Genomic DNA, 14,745 nt, shown 5'->3' with positions numbered 1-14,745 from the left:
TATTGATTGGTTTGCACAAAATAGGGGACAGATTTGTCATTTTTATTATTCATTTTTTTTTTTACTACTAATGGTGGCGATCCGTGATGTTTATCGTGACTGCGACATTGCGGCAGACAGATCGGAAAATTTTGACACTATTTTGGGACCATTGACATTTATAAAGCGACCAGTGCTATAAAAATGCACTGATTACTGTATAAATGTGACTGGCAGGGAAGAGGTTAACACTAGGGGGCGCTGAAGGGGTAAAATGTGTGTCCTAGGGAGTGATTCTAACTGTGGGGGGGACTGATGAGGGGAGGAGAGCGATTGGTGTTCCTCTGTACAAGGAACATACGATCAGTTCTCTCCCCTGACAGGACAGGGATCTGTGCATTTACACACGCAGATCCATGTCCCTGCTCTGTGATCAGCAATCACAGGTGCCCGGTGGACATTGCGGCTGCCAGGCACGCACAACGGTTCCCCAGTGATGGGGCGCGCTCTCCACAATCCCGGGAAGCCGAGGACGTCATATGACGCCCGCCCAGAGGGACGAAGGGTTCCTGCCGACGTCATTTTATTATAAGGCGGTAGGGAACTGGTTAAGGATAAAACAGATAAGAAGTTGGAATTTTTTTTTTTAAATCCTCCTACCAAAGGTACTATGATTTGCTAAAACACATGCGTAGGACTAGAGCTGAATGATTAATCGTCAGGAATCGTTATCACAATCTTGACTAAAGTGTTTCATGATTCTTTCTATGCAAAGAATTCTCTCTGCTCTTCTGAAGCCATCAAAAGAAAGGAAGAGAAAAACCTGGCAGTCTGCCAAGAAACAAAACATTCTTTATCAGTTGGACTTAAGTATAAACATTGTAACAATTTATCAATGGAATAGACTTCCTGTGTAAGTGAAAAAAGTTTAACCACTTAGGCCTCATGCACACAGGCTGTTAAAAAAACGTTATGAAAACGCCAGTATCTTTGCAGTGATTTTTTTAAACTTTTTTCAGCGTTTTTGCAATAGCGTTTTTTTAGCGTTTTGAGCGTTTTTGAGCGTTTTTTCGCGTTAGCGTTTTTTTTTTTCAAATTTTTTTTTTTTTTTTAATGGATCAAAAACGCTAAAAAACGTTGGTGAATGACGTTTTTGAGCGTTTTTCAGCGTTTTTCAGCGTTAGAGAGTTTTTACAGCTGAAAAACGTCTTTCAGAACCCACTGGTCCTGGGTTTTTTTTACAGCTTAAAAACGCCTATGCCACTTGCAGCTTTTTAGCCCTCATGCACACAGACTGTTAAAAAAACGTTATGAAAACGCCAGTATCTTTGCAGTGATTTTTATTAACTTTTATCAGCGTTTTTCAGCGTTTTTGCAATAGCGTTTTTTAGCGTTTTTGAGCGTTTTTTTTTTTTTTTTTCAAATTTTTTTTTTTTTTTCAATGGATCAAAAACGCTAAAAAACGTTGGTGAATGACGTTTTTGAGCGTTTTTCAGCGTTTTTCAGCGTTAGAGCGTTTTTACAGCTGAAAAACGTCTCTCAGAACCCACTGGTCCTGGGTTTTTTTTACAGCTTAAAAACGCCTATGCCACTTGCAGCTCAAAAACGCCTAGGTGGGCATGAAGCCATAGACTAACATAGACAGGCCTTTTTAAGCTGCAAAAAAAGCTCAAAAAAGCAGCTGTAAAAACGTCCGTGTGCACGAGGACTTAAACACTAAGGCCCCTTTCACACTGGGGCGGTGGGGGCATCGGCGGTAAAATAGTGCTATTTTTAGCGCTGTTTTACCGTCGTTTTTGCAGCTGTATTCGGCCGCTAGCGGTGCGGTTTTAACCCCCGCTGGCGGCTGAAAAAGGGTTAAACCCGCTCGTACAGCGTTGCTATAGCCGCGGTATTACCGCGCTGTCCCATTGATTTCAATGGGAAGGAGCGGTTTAGGAGTGGTGAACACACCGCTCCTTCACCGCTCCAAAGATGCGGCTCGCAGGACTTTTCTTACCGTCCTGCCAGCGCACCGCTTCACCGCCTCGGGCTTTCACACTGAACAAACAGCGGAGGCTGTTTAGGGGCAGTTTGCAGGCGATATTTTTAGCGCAATAATGCCTGCAAACCGGCCCAGTGTGAAAGGGGCCTTAACCTTTTTCTGACATTTGTTGGTTTAAAGTTAAAATATTTTTTTTGCTAGAAAATTACTTAGAACCCCTAAACATTATGTATATTTTTTTAGTAGACACTCTAGAGAATAAAATGGTGGTTGTTGAAATATTTTATGTCACACTGTATTTGCGCAGCGGTCTTTCAAATGCAATTTTTTTGGAAAAAATGACTTTAATGAATTAAAAAAAAAAGAAGAAAAACTAACCAGTAAAGTTAGCCCTTTTTTTTGTAGAATGTGAAAGATTTTATGTCGCGAGAATCGTGATCTTTTTTATTCTAAGCAAAAAAAAAAAACAGTGATTCTCATTTTGGCCAGAATCGTGCAGCTCTACGTAGGACCCTGTGGTTGAAAAGTTGGTCATCCGAAGCATCTTACAAAAAGGCTTCTGACTAGTTTCCCTTTTCATTGGGGAAGATTTGGTGAAATACATCCAAATGATTTCTATTAGGGAAGTTACTCTTTTGTCCAAAAGAAGGTATAAATGTCGTTTTGTTTAAAACAGACTCCTTCCCCTGTGCCAGGGGCAGCTGCCTCTAGGCAGTGGTGACGGCCTCCACCGTCAGACTCTTATGCCCCGTACACACGGTCGGACATTGATCGGATATTCCGACAACAAAATCCATGGATTTTTTCCGACGGATGTTGGCTCAAACTTGTCTTGCATACACACGGTCACACAAAGTTGTTGGAAAATCTGATCGTTCTGAATGCGGTGACGTAAAACACGTACGTCGGGACTATAAACGGGGCAGTAGCCAATAGCTTTCATCTCTTAATTTATTCTGAGCATGCGTGGCACTTTGTGCGTCGGATTTGTGTACACACGATCGGAATTTCCGACAACGGATTTTGTTGTCAGAAAATTTTATAGCAAGCTCTCAAACTTTGTGTGTTGGACATTCCGATGGAAAATGTGTGATGGAGCCCACACACGGTCAGAATTTCCGACAACAAGGTCCTATCACACATTTTCCGTCGGAAAATCTTATCGTGTGTACAGGGCATAAGGGGAGAAAACATTCAGCCCCTGTATACATGATTGAAAATGTATTTTCCCTCCACCCTGTAGGGCCTAGAAGGACAAGATCAGAAAAGGTTTAGGGTTTTAATGGAAATCCAAGACTACGCAGGCAGAATATAACATTAGCACCCTCTGCTGGTTGCGGTGTGCTTGTTAAAAGTAATGCAACAAACCTCCAGCAGGAGGGCGCTATGCAGCAGGCAGTGCTTTGTGAGCGACTACAGCAATCCACCCAAAGTCAGCTTAATGCCAAATAAAATGGTTTGATCAGACACAATAGAGCTCATTGGATTTTATTTGAAATGTGGTTGAAATTCATTTCTAGTAAATGAACTGAGCAAAGCACAATATATGTCTACATGAGCAGCAAGGATGCAGATTGGGGGGTTTACAAAACAGTATACAAGAATTTTTTCCTCTTCATCCACTATGGCCATTTCACAGATCCTGGATATGGACACGTGGGACAGGCGGCTCCTCTACTGCGAGATTCTTCATTTTAGGGTGATGGACTTGAGCTGGAGGTCCACCAAGGACAAGTATGAGATCTCCTCTATGGGAAAGCGGACTGGAATGGAGAGAGGATTTCCGGTAGGCAAATTTATAATGATCTTGTCTTGCTCAAAGTGGAAGCAAACCTGTAAGAAAAGAGATGGCACAGTGTCAGCTTGTGGACTATAAAAAGTCAATGAGTGATGGCCATAGAGACAAACCACCAAACCGTTCATTTCAACAAAAATCTTTCCATAAGATAGATACATGTAGCTTGTCTTACGTTTTGCAGAAAACAGTCAAAGTGATACTAAAGGTTTTTTATTTTTTTTAATCCTGTTCCTTTAAGGCAGTGTACTGTGTGTTCACTTACCTTTTCCTTCATTTTCATTTGGAAGTGCTTCTTTTTTTTGGTGTGTGTTTTTTGCCACTTCCTGTCCTTGTCCTAGAAGTTTGCCCCAACATCAGAGCCGTTCTGAATGGGCTTTACCTTTGTGTGCGCCCCCCTCCACTGGGACTACATCCCCGCGGTGAGACGCTGTCTGCGTTCACAGGCACGGGAACCTTGAGCGTGTCTAAGATGCTGTAGCTCCGCCTCCTATGCCATTTTATTAAAATCAGGATCTCATCAGCACAGCCCCGCCTTTACTCTGCCCCTTTTTTTAGAAGTGAAAGTATCTCTAGTCTGCAGTTCGTCGGCTGCAGACTTTCAGAGAATGCCAGCAGCAGCTGCAACAACCTAAAAAGGGAAATGTATAAAATAATGTAAAAAAAAATGTTATCTTGCTTTATACAATTACTGTCATTCCTTGAATATACATTTTTATTACAATATTGTTAATGTATTTCTGTTAGTCTGTATTTTTTACATAATATGGGCGTTCTGGGGAGGCAGGAATGGGCGTGAATGCTGGGAGGTGTCTGCACCGAAGGCTGTTATACATTGTGAGAACAAGGCTCGTTCATACAGTCATCTGAAAAGCAGCACTGCGCATGCGCAATGCCGCTAAGCATAAAGAGAATTGTAGTTCCCATTAACTTATGACGTAGTGGCAGGGAGTGCGCTCCAACAACCGGAAGCTATGGCAATCGAACGAGGAAACTATAGTCAATATTATCATATCCCAGATCCAGAATTAAATAGAACCCTTTATAGTACAAATTGCTCACAGTTCCCAATATGTGAAAATATTGCAAAGGAGGAAGTGCCGAAAATAGACACAGAAGACAGGTTTAATATAAATTTTGGATGTAAAAATATGTAGATTACCAATCTATGCAGTTTATGTGTATATATAAATATATAGTTACCTTTACAAACCCTTTAATGGAAAGGGAAAAAGGGGGGGAATGTGCTTCTGTGCTGCAATATTTTAGTGACAGGGTCTGGGTGTATGTGCGCCGTCAATAAATGTGTTTTGTTCCGTTTTAAAATTAATTCGTAATTCGTGTCCGAAATTCAATTCGGATTCCTACGAAATACGAATTTGTTATTGTTATGTAAAGTTTATGAACCTAACAAAATTTTGTTATGATACATTTATCTGAAGTTTGTAAACAAAATTTCGTACAAAATTGGTATGCATAAAAATTTGTATTTTGGATCCTTACGAATGTACGAATTTCTGATTCACACAAAACTAATCGCACATGTCTGGGTGTATCTGTCACCTAGAACAATGACTGAAGCCCTCAGGAGATTAATAGTTGGCTAGTTGAGTCCCTCTACACCAGCCATAATCACCCAGTTCCTTCAGAGGCTTCAAGGGGTTCCTTGAGTGGGGGTGGATTAACATCCCATTTGATTGTGTGCTTATTTCAGGGCCCACCACCACTTGGCAGGACCAGCTTCATGACACCAATGATCCTTCTCACTGCCTACAAGAGTGGCATTTGGGCCACCACTGTAAGTGGAGTATTCTTACCACCAGTCACCAATATAAGGGGCATTTTTTTTCCACTGAAAAATGAATTGGTTTACCCAGGGCTTTTTTCTCAGAAAATAGGTGCTGGAACTCACCCTCCCCAGCCAACGCCACACCCACAGCCACACCCACAACCCCACCCGCACTTTCCTTTAGAGGTGAAAATTACGTGGTTGCCAAATAGTGGGTGTGATCGAGGCTCCGAAATGTGTATCGCAGAAGGCACAAGGTTCAGAAAAGTGAAACACAAAGAGTACAGGACTCAGGAGTATGTATTGTGCAGTGCAGAGAAGTGCATATCATACAGAGTGCAGTAGCCATAAATATGTACAGTACACAACATGAAAAGGTACAATATGTAGGATACAGGACAGAGACTATGATCAGGAGTATGTAATGGACACTGTACATACATAATCTGAAGTTATACACTCTCCTAACCACTACCCCTGTATACTGTGCTATACATTATATAATCATGACCCCTGTTCTCTTTATACTAGGCTGTTACATACTTCTGACCACTGCACTCTGTCAGTTGTGTTGTACCTTACATACTCCTGACTGCTGAACTCTATATTCAACATATAGCCCTGTGTACAAAGTGCAGTGGTCAGGAATATGTAATTCCTAGATTGTAAGCTCTAACGAGCAGGGCCCTCTGATTCCTCCTGTATTGAGTTGTACTGTACTTGTACTATCTGCCCTAATGTTGTATAAAGCGCTGCGTAAACTGTCGGCGCTATATAAATCCTGTATAATAATAATAATAATATAGAGTGAAATGTGCAGTCCAGCATACAGTGGTCAGGGGTCAGGAGTACGTAATGTAAAACCCATTGTACAGAGTGCAGAATTCATTAGTATTGTCCAGGGGCCATTAACCACTTGCCGACCGCCTAACGTATATATACGTCGGCAGAATGGCACGGGCAGGCAGAATCACGTACCTGTACGTGATCTGCCTCCCGCGGGCGGGGGGTCCGATCGGACCCCCCCCCGGTGCCATCGGCGGTCGGCATCTGACTGGGAGCGTCGGGAGGCGAGGGGGAGACCATCCGATCGTGGCCCCCCCCTCGCGATCGCTCCCAGCCAATGGGAATCCTCCTCTGCCTGTGTATAGTTTCACACAGGCAGAGGATGTGATGTCATCTCTCCTCGGTCTGGCGGTTTCCGTCCAGCGCCGAGGAGAGAAGACATGTAAGTCCACACAACACAAACACACACAGTAGAACATGCCAGGCATACTTTACACCCCCGATCCCCCCCCGATCGCCCCCCGATCCCCCCCCAATCACCCCCCCCCCGTCACAAACTGACATTAGCAGTATTTTTTTTTTTTTCTGATTACTGCATAGTGTCAGTTTGTGACAGTTACAGTGTCAGGGCAGTGAGTGTTAGGCCCCCTTTAGGTCTAGGATACCCCCCTAACCCCCCCTAATAAAGTTTTAACCCCTTGATCACCCCCTGTCACCAGTGTCACTAAGCGATCATTTTTCTGATCGCTGTATTAGTGTCGCTGGTGACGATAGTTAGAGACGTAAATATTTAGGTTCGCCGTCAGCGTTTTATAGCGACAGGGACCCCCATATACTATCTAATAAAGGTTTTAACCCCTTGATTGCCCCCTAGTTAACCCTTTCACCACTGATCACCGTATAACTGTTACGGGTGACGCTGGTTAGTTTGTTTATTTTTTATAGTGTCAGGGCACCCGCCGTTTATTACCGAATAAAGGTTTAGCCCCCTGATCGCCCGGCGGTGATATGCGTCGCCCCAGGCAGCGTCAGGTTAGCGCCAGTACCGCTAACACCCACGCACGCAGCATACGCCTCCCTTAGTGGTATAGTATCTGTACGGATCAATATCTGATCCAATCAGATCTATACTAGCGTCCCCAGCAGTTTAGGGTTCCCGAAAACGCAGTGTTAGCGGGATCAGCCCAGATACCTGCTAGCACCTGTGTTTTGCCCCTCTGCCCGGCCCACCCAAGTGCAGTATCGATCGATCACTGTCACTTACAAAACACTAAACGCATAACTGCAGCGTTCGCATAGTCAGGCCTGATCCCTGCGATCGCTAACAGTTTTTTTGGTAGCGTTTTGGTGAACTGGCAAGCACCAGCCCCAGGCAGCGTCAGATTAGCGCCAGTACCGCTAACACCCACGCACGCACCGTACACCTCCCTTAGTGGTATAGTATCTGATCGGATCAATATCTGATCTGATCAGATCTATACTAGCGTCCCCAGCAGTTTAGGGTTCCCACAAACGCAGTGTTAGCGGGATCAGCCCAGATACCTGCTAGCACCTGCGTTTTGCCCCTCCGCCCGGCCCAGCCCAGCCCACCCAAGTGCAGTATCGATCGATCACTGACACTTACAAAACACTAAACACATAACTGCAGCGTTCGCAGAGTCAGGCCTGATCCCTGCGATCGCTAACAGTTTTTCTGGTAGCGTTTTGGTGAACTGGCAAGCACCAGCCCCAGGCAGCGTCAGGTTAGCGCCAGTACCGCTAACACCCACGCACGCAGCATACGCCTCCCTTAGTGGTATAGTATCTGAACGGATCAATATCTGATCCGATCAGATCTATACTAGCGTCCCCAGCAGTTTAGGGTTCCCACAAACGCAGTGTTAGCGGGATCAGCCCAGATACCTGCTAGCACCTGCGTTTTGCCCCTCCGCCCGGCCCAGCCCAGCCCACCCAAGTGCAGTATCGATCGATCACTGTCACTTACAAAACACTAAACGCATAACTGCAGCGTTCGCAGAGTCAGGCCTGATCCTTGCGATCGCTAACAGTTTTTTTGGTAGCGTTTTGGTGAACTGGCAAGCACCAGCGGCCTAGTACACCCCGGTCGTAGTCAAACCAGCACTGCAGTAACACTTGGTGACGTGGCGAGTCCCATAAGTGCAGTTCAAGCTGGTGAGGTGGCAAGCACAAGTAGTGTCCCGCTGCCACCAAGAAGACGAACACAGGCCCGTCGTGCCCATAATGCCCTTCCTGCTGCATTCGCCAATCCTAATTGGGAACCCACCACTTCTGCGGCGCCCGTACTTCCCCCATTCACATCCCCAACCAAATGCAGTCGGCTGCATGAGAGGCATTTTCTTTATGTCCTCCCGAGTACCCCTACCCAACGAACCCCCCCAAAAAAGATGTCGTGTCTGCAGCAAGCGCGGATATAGACGTGACACCCGCTATTATTGTCCCTCCTGTCCTGACAATCCTGGTCTTTGCATTGGTGAATATTTTGAACGCTACCATGCACTAGTTGAGTATTAGCGTAGGGTACAGCATTGCACAGACTAGGCACACTTTCACAGGGTCTCCCAAGATGCCATCGCATTTTGAGAGACCCGAACCTGGAACCGGTTACAGTTATAAAAGTTAGTTACAAAAAAAAGTGTAAAAAAAAAAAAAAACACATACAAAAATATAAAATAAAAAAAAAATAGTTGTCGTTTTATTGTTCTTTCTCTCTCTATTCTCTCTCTCTCTATTGTTCTGTTCTTTTTTACTGTATTCTATTCTGCAATGTTTTATTGTTATTATGTTTTATCATGTTTGCTTTTCAGGTATGCAATTTTTTATACCTTACCGTTTACTGTGCTTTATTGTTAACCATTTTTTTGTCTTCAGGTACGCCATTCACGACTTTGAGTGGTTATACCAGAATGATGCCTGCAGGTTTAGGTATCATCTTGGTATCATTCTTTTCAGCCAGCGGTCGGCTTTCATGTAAAAGCAATCCTAGCGGCTAATTAGCCTCTAGACTGCTTTTACAAGCAGTGGGAGGGAATGCCCCTCCCCCCCCAACGTCTTCCGTGTTTTTCTCTGGCTCTCCTGTCTCAACAGGGAACCTGAAAATGCAGCCGGTGATTCAGCCAGCTGACCATAGAGCTGATCAGAGACCAGAGTGGCTCCAAACATCTCTATGGCCTAAGAAACCGGAAGCTACGAGCATTTTATGACTTAGATTTCGCCGGATGTAAACAGCGCCATTGGGAAATTGGGAAAGCATTTTATCACACCGATCTTGGTGTGGTCAGATGCTTTGAGGGCAGAGGAGAAATCTAGGGTCTAATAGACCCCAATTTTTGCAAAAAAGAGTACCTGTCACTACCTATTGCTATGATAGGGGATATTTACATTCCCTGAGATAACAATAAAAATGATTAAAAAAAAAAAAAAAATGAAAGGAACAGTTTAAAAATAAGATAAAAAAATAATAATAATAAAGAAAAAAAAAAAAAAAAAAAAAGCACCCCTGTCCCCCCTGCTCTCGCGCTAAGGCGAACGCAAGCGTCGGTCTGGCGTCAAATGTAAACAGCAATTGCACCATGCATGTGAGGTATCGCCGCGAAGGTCAGATCGAGGGCAGTAAGTTTAGCAGTAGACCTCCTCTGTAAATCTAAAGTGGTAACCTGTAAAGGCTTTTAAAGGCTTTTAAAAATGTATTTAGTTTGTCGCCACTGCACGTTTGTGCGCAATTTTAAAGCATGTCATGTTTGGTATCCATGTACTTGGCCTAAGATCATCTTTTTTATTTCATCAAACATTTGGGCAATATAGTGTGTTTTAGTGCATTAAAATGTAAAAAAGTGTGTTTTTTCCCCAAAAAATGCGTTTGAAAAATCGCTGCGCAAATACTGTGTGAAAAAAAAAAATGAAACACCCACCATTTTAATCTGTAGGGCATTTGCTTTAAAAAAAATATATAATGTTTGGGGGTTCAAAGGAATTTTCTTGCAAAAAAAAATTATTTTTTTATGTAAACAATAAGTGTCAGAAAGGGCTTTGTCTTCAAGTGGTTAGAAGTGTGGGTGATGTGTGACATAAGCTTCTAGATGTTGTGCATAAAATGCCAGGACAGTTCAAAACCCCCCCAAATGACCCCATTTTGGAAAGTAGACACCCCAAGCTATTTGCTGAGAGTCATGTTGAGTCCATGGAATAATTTATATTGTGACACAAGTTGCGGGAAAGAGACAATTTTTTATTTTTTTTATTTTTTTTTGCGCAAAGTTGTCACTAAATGATATATTGCTCAAACATGCCATGGGAATATGTGAAATTACACCCCAAAATACATTCTGCTGCTTCTCCTGAGTACGGGGATACCACATGTGTGGGACTTTTTGGGAGCCTAGCCGCGTACGGGACCCCGAAAACCAAGCACCGCCTTCAGGCTTTCTTAGGCCGTAAATTTTTGATTTCACTCTTCACTGCCTATCACAGTTTCAGAGGCCATGGAATGCCCAGGTGGCAAAAAAACCCCCCAAATGACCCCATTTTGGACAGTAGACACCCCAAGCTATTTGATGAGAGGTATAGTGAGTATTTTGCAGACCTCACTTTTTGTCACAAAGTTTTGAAAATTGAAAAAAGAAAAAAAAAAATTTTTTTTCTCGTCTTTCTTTATTTTCAAAAACAAATGAGAGCTGCAAAATACTCACCATGCCTCTCAGCAAATAGCTTGGGGTGTCTACTTTCCAAAATGGGGTCATTTGGGGGGGGGTTGTGCCACCTGGGCATTCCATGGCCTCCGAAACTGTGATAGGCAGTGAGGAGTAAAATCAAAAATGTACGCCCTTAGAAATCCTGAAGGCAGTGATTGGTTTTCGGGGTCCCGTACGCGGCTAGGCTCCCAAAAAGTCCCACACATGTGGTATCCCCGTACTCAGGAGAAGCAGCTAAATGTATTTTGGGGTGCAATTCCACATATGCCCATGGCCTGTGTGAGCAATATATCATTTAGTGACAACTTTGTGCAAAAAAAAAAAAAAATTTGTCACTTTCCCGCAACTTGTGTCAAAATATAAAACATTCCATGGACTCAACATGCCTCAAAGCAAATAGCTTGGGGTGTCTACTTTCCAAAATGGGGTCATTTGGGGGGGTTTTATGTCATCTGGGCATTTTATGGCCTTCAAAACTGTGATAGGTAGTGAGGAGTAAAATCAAAAATGTACGCCCTTAGAAATCCTGAAGGCAGTGATTGGTTTTCGGGGCCCCGTACGCGGCTAGGCTCCCAAAAAGTCCCACACATGTGGTATCCCCATACTCAGGAGAAGCAGCTAAATGTATTTTGGGGTGCAATTCCACATATGCCCATGGCCTGTGTGAGCAATATATCATTTAGTGACAACTTTTTGTAATTTTTTTTTTTTTTTTTTTTTTTTGTCATTGTTCAATCACTTGGGACAAAAAAAATGAATATTCAATGGGCTCAACATGCCTCTCAGCAAATTCCTTGGGGTGTCTACTTTCCAAAATGGGGTCATTTGTGGGGGTTTTGTACTGCCCTGCCATTTTAGCACCTCAAGAAACGACATAGGCAGTCATAAATTAAAGGCTGTGTAAATTCCAGAAAATGTACCCTAGTTTGTAGACGCTATAACTTTTGCGCAAACCAATAAATATACACTTATTGACATTTTTTTTACCAAAGACATGTGGCCGAATACATTTTGGCCTAAATGTATGACTAAAATTGAGTTTATTGGATTTTTTTTAGAACAAAAAGTAGAAAATATCATTTTTTTTCAAAATTTTCGGTCTTTTTCCGTGTATAGCGCAAAAAATAAAAACGGCAGAGGTGATCAAATACTATCAAAAGAAAGCTCTATTTGTGGGAAGAAAAGGACGCAAATTTCGTTTGGGTACAGCATTGCATGACCGCGCAATTAGCAGTTAAAGCGACGCAGTGCCGAATTGTAAAAAGTGCTCTGGTCAGGAAGGGGGTAAAACCTTCCGGGGCTGAAGTGGTTAATGTAACTTATGACTGTAAGAGGTATGTAATGTATAGCACAGCATACAGTTATGACTAGGTAATGTACAAGGTATTTTACTAAATCCTCACTGTTGTACCCTGCATACCCTGCCATACATGACATACTCTTGGTTACTGAACTCTGTATACTTTGCTGCCCACCGCAAAGTTCCCTTGTCCTCTCCAAGTAAAAATCCTCCACCCCTCAAAGTTACCACCAATTACTCGCCTCTGCACACCTCTTTGCTTTCCTCTGTGCCCAACATCCACAGCCCACCTACACACCTCCCCATCCACAACACACCTCTTCTGCCCCATCCACAGTTCAACTCGTCACTTTTTCCACAGTTTACCTTAGCACCCCATCCACAACTCACCTTTGTACCCCTCCCCCCACAGAAAAATAGGCTGGGGCATTTTAGACTGAGCATCCCAGGTGGGGGGGCAGCGTTTGCAGGGGGCGGTTGATGAGGGATATGAAATAGCTCTATCTATCTATCTCTATCTATCTATCTCATATCTATCTATCTCATATCTATCTAAGTAGTGAAAGGTCCAGCAATCAAACACTGGATCATAAAATACTAAAAACAGCGCTAAAATAAAAGCCACAAAAATATCACAGTAAGTGGCCAGAACAAAAATAAGAGTCTCTATGTAGAAGGTAATGATGAAGACAGTTCAAGGTTTTTATAGGTGTAAAATCACTGATGTCCAAGCGTGCGCCTTTCACCAGAGAGAAAGCATGTTCCACCATGTGATGCACACTCCCCCAGGGGGTCAAACTCACCAGAAGCCGCTATTAACCACTTGACCACTGAGCACTTAAACCCCCTTCCTAACCAGACCAATTTTCAGCTTTCGGTGCTCTCACACTTTGAATGACAATTACTCAGTCATGCAACACTGTACCCAAATGAATTTTTTGTCCTTTTTTTCACACAAATAGAGCTTTCTTTTGATGGTATTTAATCACCGCTGGGTTCTTTATTTTTTGCGCTATAAAAGGAAAAAGACTGAAAATTCTGTAAAAAAATGCATTTTTCTTCGTTTCTGTTATAAAATTTTGCAAATTAGTAATTTTTTCTTCATATATATTGGCCAAAATGTATACTGCTACATATCTTTGATAAAAATAACCCAAATCGGTGGATATTATTTGGTCTTTGTGAAAGTTATAGAGTCCACAAGCTATGGTGCCAATCTCTGAAAATTGATCACACCTGAAGTACTGACGGTCTATCTCATTTCTTGAGACCCTAACATGCCAGAAAAGTACAAATACCCCCCAAATGACCCCTTTTTGGAAAGAAGACATTCCAAGGTATTTAGAAAGATGCATGGTGAGTTTTTTGAAGTTGTCATTTTTTCCCACAATTCTTTGCAAAATCAAGATTTTTTTTTTCTTTTATTTTTTTCACAAAATTGTCATATTAGCAGGTTATTTCTCACACACAGCATATGCATACCACAAATTACACCCCAAAACACATTCTGCTATTACTCCTGAGTACGGTGATACCACATGTGTCAGACTTTTACACAGCGTGGCCACATACAGAGGCCCAACATGCAGGGAGCACCTCCAGGTGTTCTGGAGCACCCAGGCCAATTCTGACATTTCTCTCCTACATGTAAAAATCATCATTTATTTGCTAGAAAATTACATAGAACCCCAAAACATTATATATATTTTTTTTAGCAAAGACCCTAGAGAATACAATGGCGGTCGTTGCAACTTTTTATCTTGCACTGTATTTGCGCAGCAATTTTTCGAACACGTTTTGCTTGAAAAAAAAACAGTTTTGTGCTTTCAAAAAAAACAAAACAGTAAAGTTAGCCCAATGTTTTTACATAATGTGAATAATGAAGTTATGCCGAGTAAATAGATACCCAACATGTCACCCTTCAAAATTGCACATGCTCGTGGAATGGCGCCAAACTTCGCTACTTAAAAATCCCCATAGGAGACGCTTTAAAAAATTTTACTGGTTACATGTTGTGAGTTACAGAGGAGGTCTAAGGCCAAAATTATTGCTCTCGCTCTACCGATCACAGCGATACCTCACATGTGTGGTTTGAACACCATTTTCATATGTGGGCGCAACTTACGTATGCGTTCGCTTCTGACTGCGAGTACACGGGGACACGGGGAAATTTTATTTATTTATTTTTTTTTTTTATTGTTCATTTTACGTAATTTATTTTAGTTTGAGGCTTTTTTCCAAAAAATAAATTTTTTGATCACTTTTATTTCTATTACAAGGAATGTAAACATCCCCTGTAATAGGAATATGGCATGACAGGTCCTCTTTACAGTGAGATATGAGGTCAATAAGACCCCACATCTCACCTCTAGGCTGGGAAGCCTGAAATAAAAAAAAAATGAT

The 14,745-nt window shown here is 42.6% G+C and overlaps 1 protein-coding gene across 1 annotated transcript in view; it reads right to left on the bottom strand.

The window, feature by feature from the left end:
* Positions 1-3,597: 3,597 nt before the first annotated feature.
* Positions 3,598-14,745, bottom strand: part of LOC141102366 (galectin-1-like) — a 34,409-nt gene continuing 23,261 nt past the window's right edge. Inside the window, exon 4 of the mRNA XM_073591321.1 lies at positions 3,598-3,796. Within this exon, the coding sequence (XP_073447422.1) occupies positions 3,653-3,796 (144 nt within the window). The 3' untranslated portion in view covers positions 3,598-3,652. The remainder of the gene's footprint in view (positions 3,797-14,745) is intronic.

This window comes from Aquarana catesbeiana, linkage group LG07 (assembly GCF_042186555.1).
Source record: "Aquarana catesbeiana isolate 2022-GZ linkage group LG07, ASM4218655v1, whole genome shotgun sequence".
NCBI lineage: Eukaryota > Metazoa > Chordata > Amphibia > Anura > Ranidae > Aquarana > Aquarana catesbeiana.
Note: the sequence above shows the minus strand (reverse complement) of the source record. Positions and strands in the feature narration are given on the sequence as shown.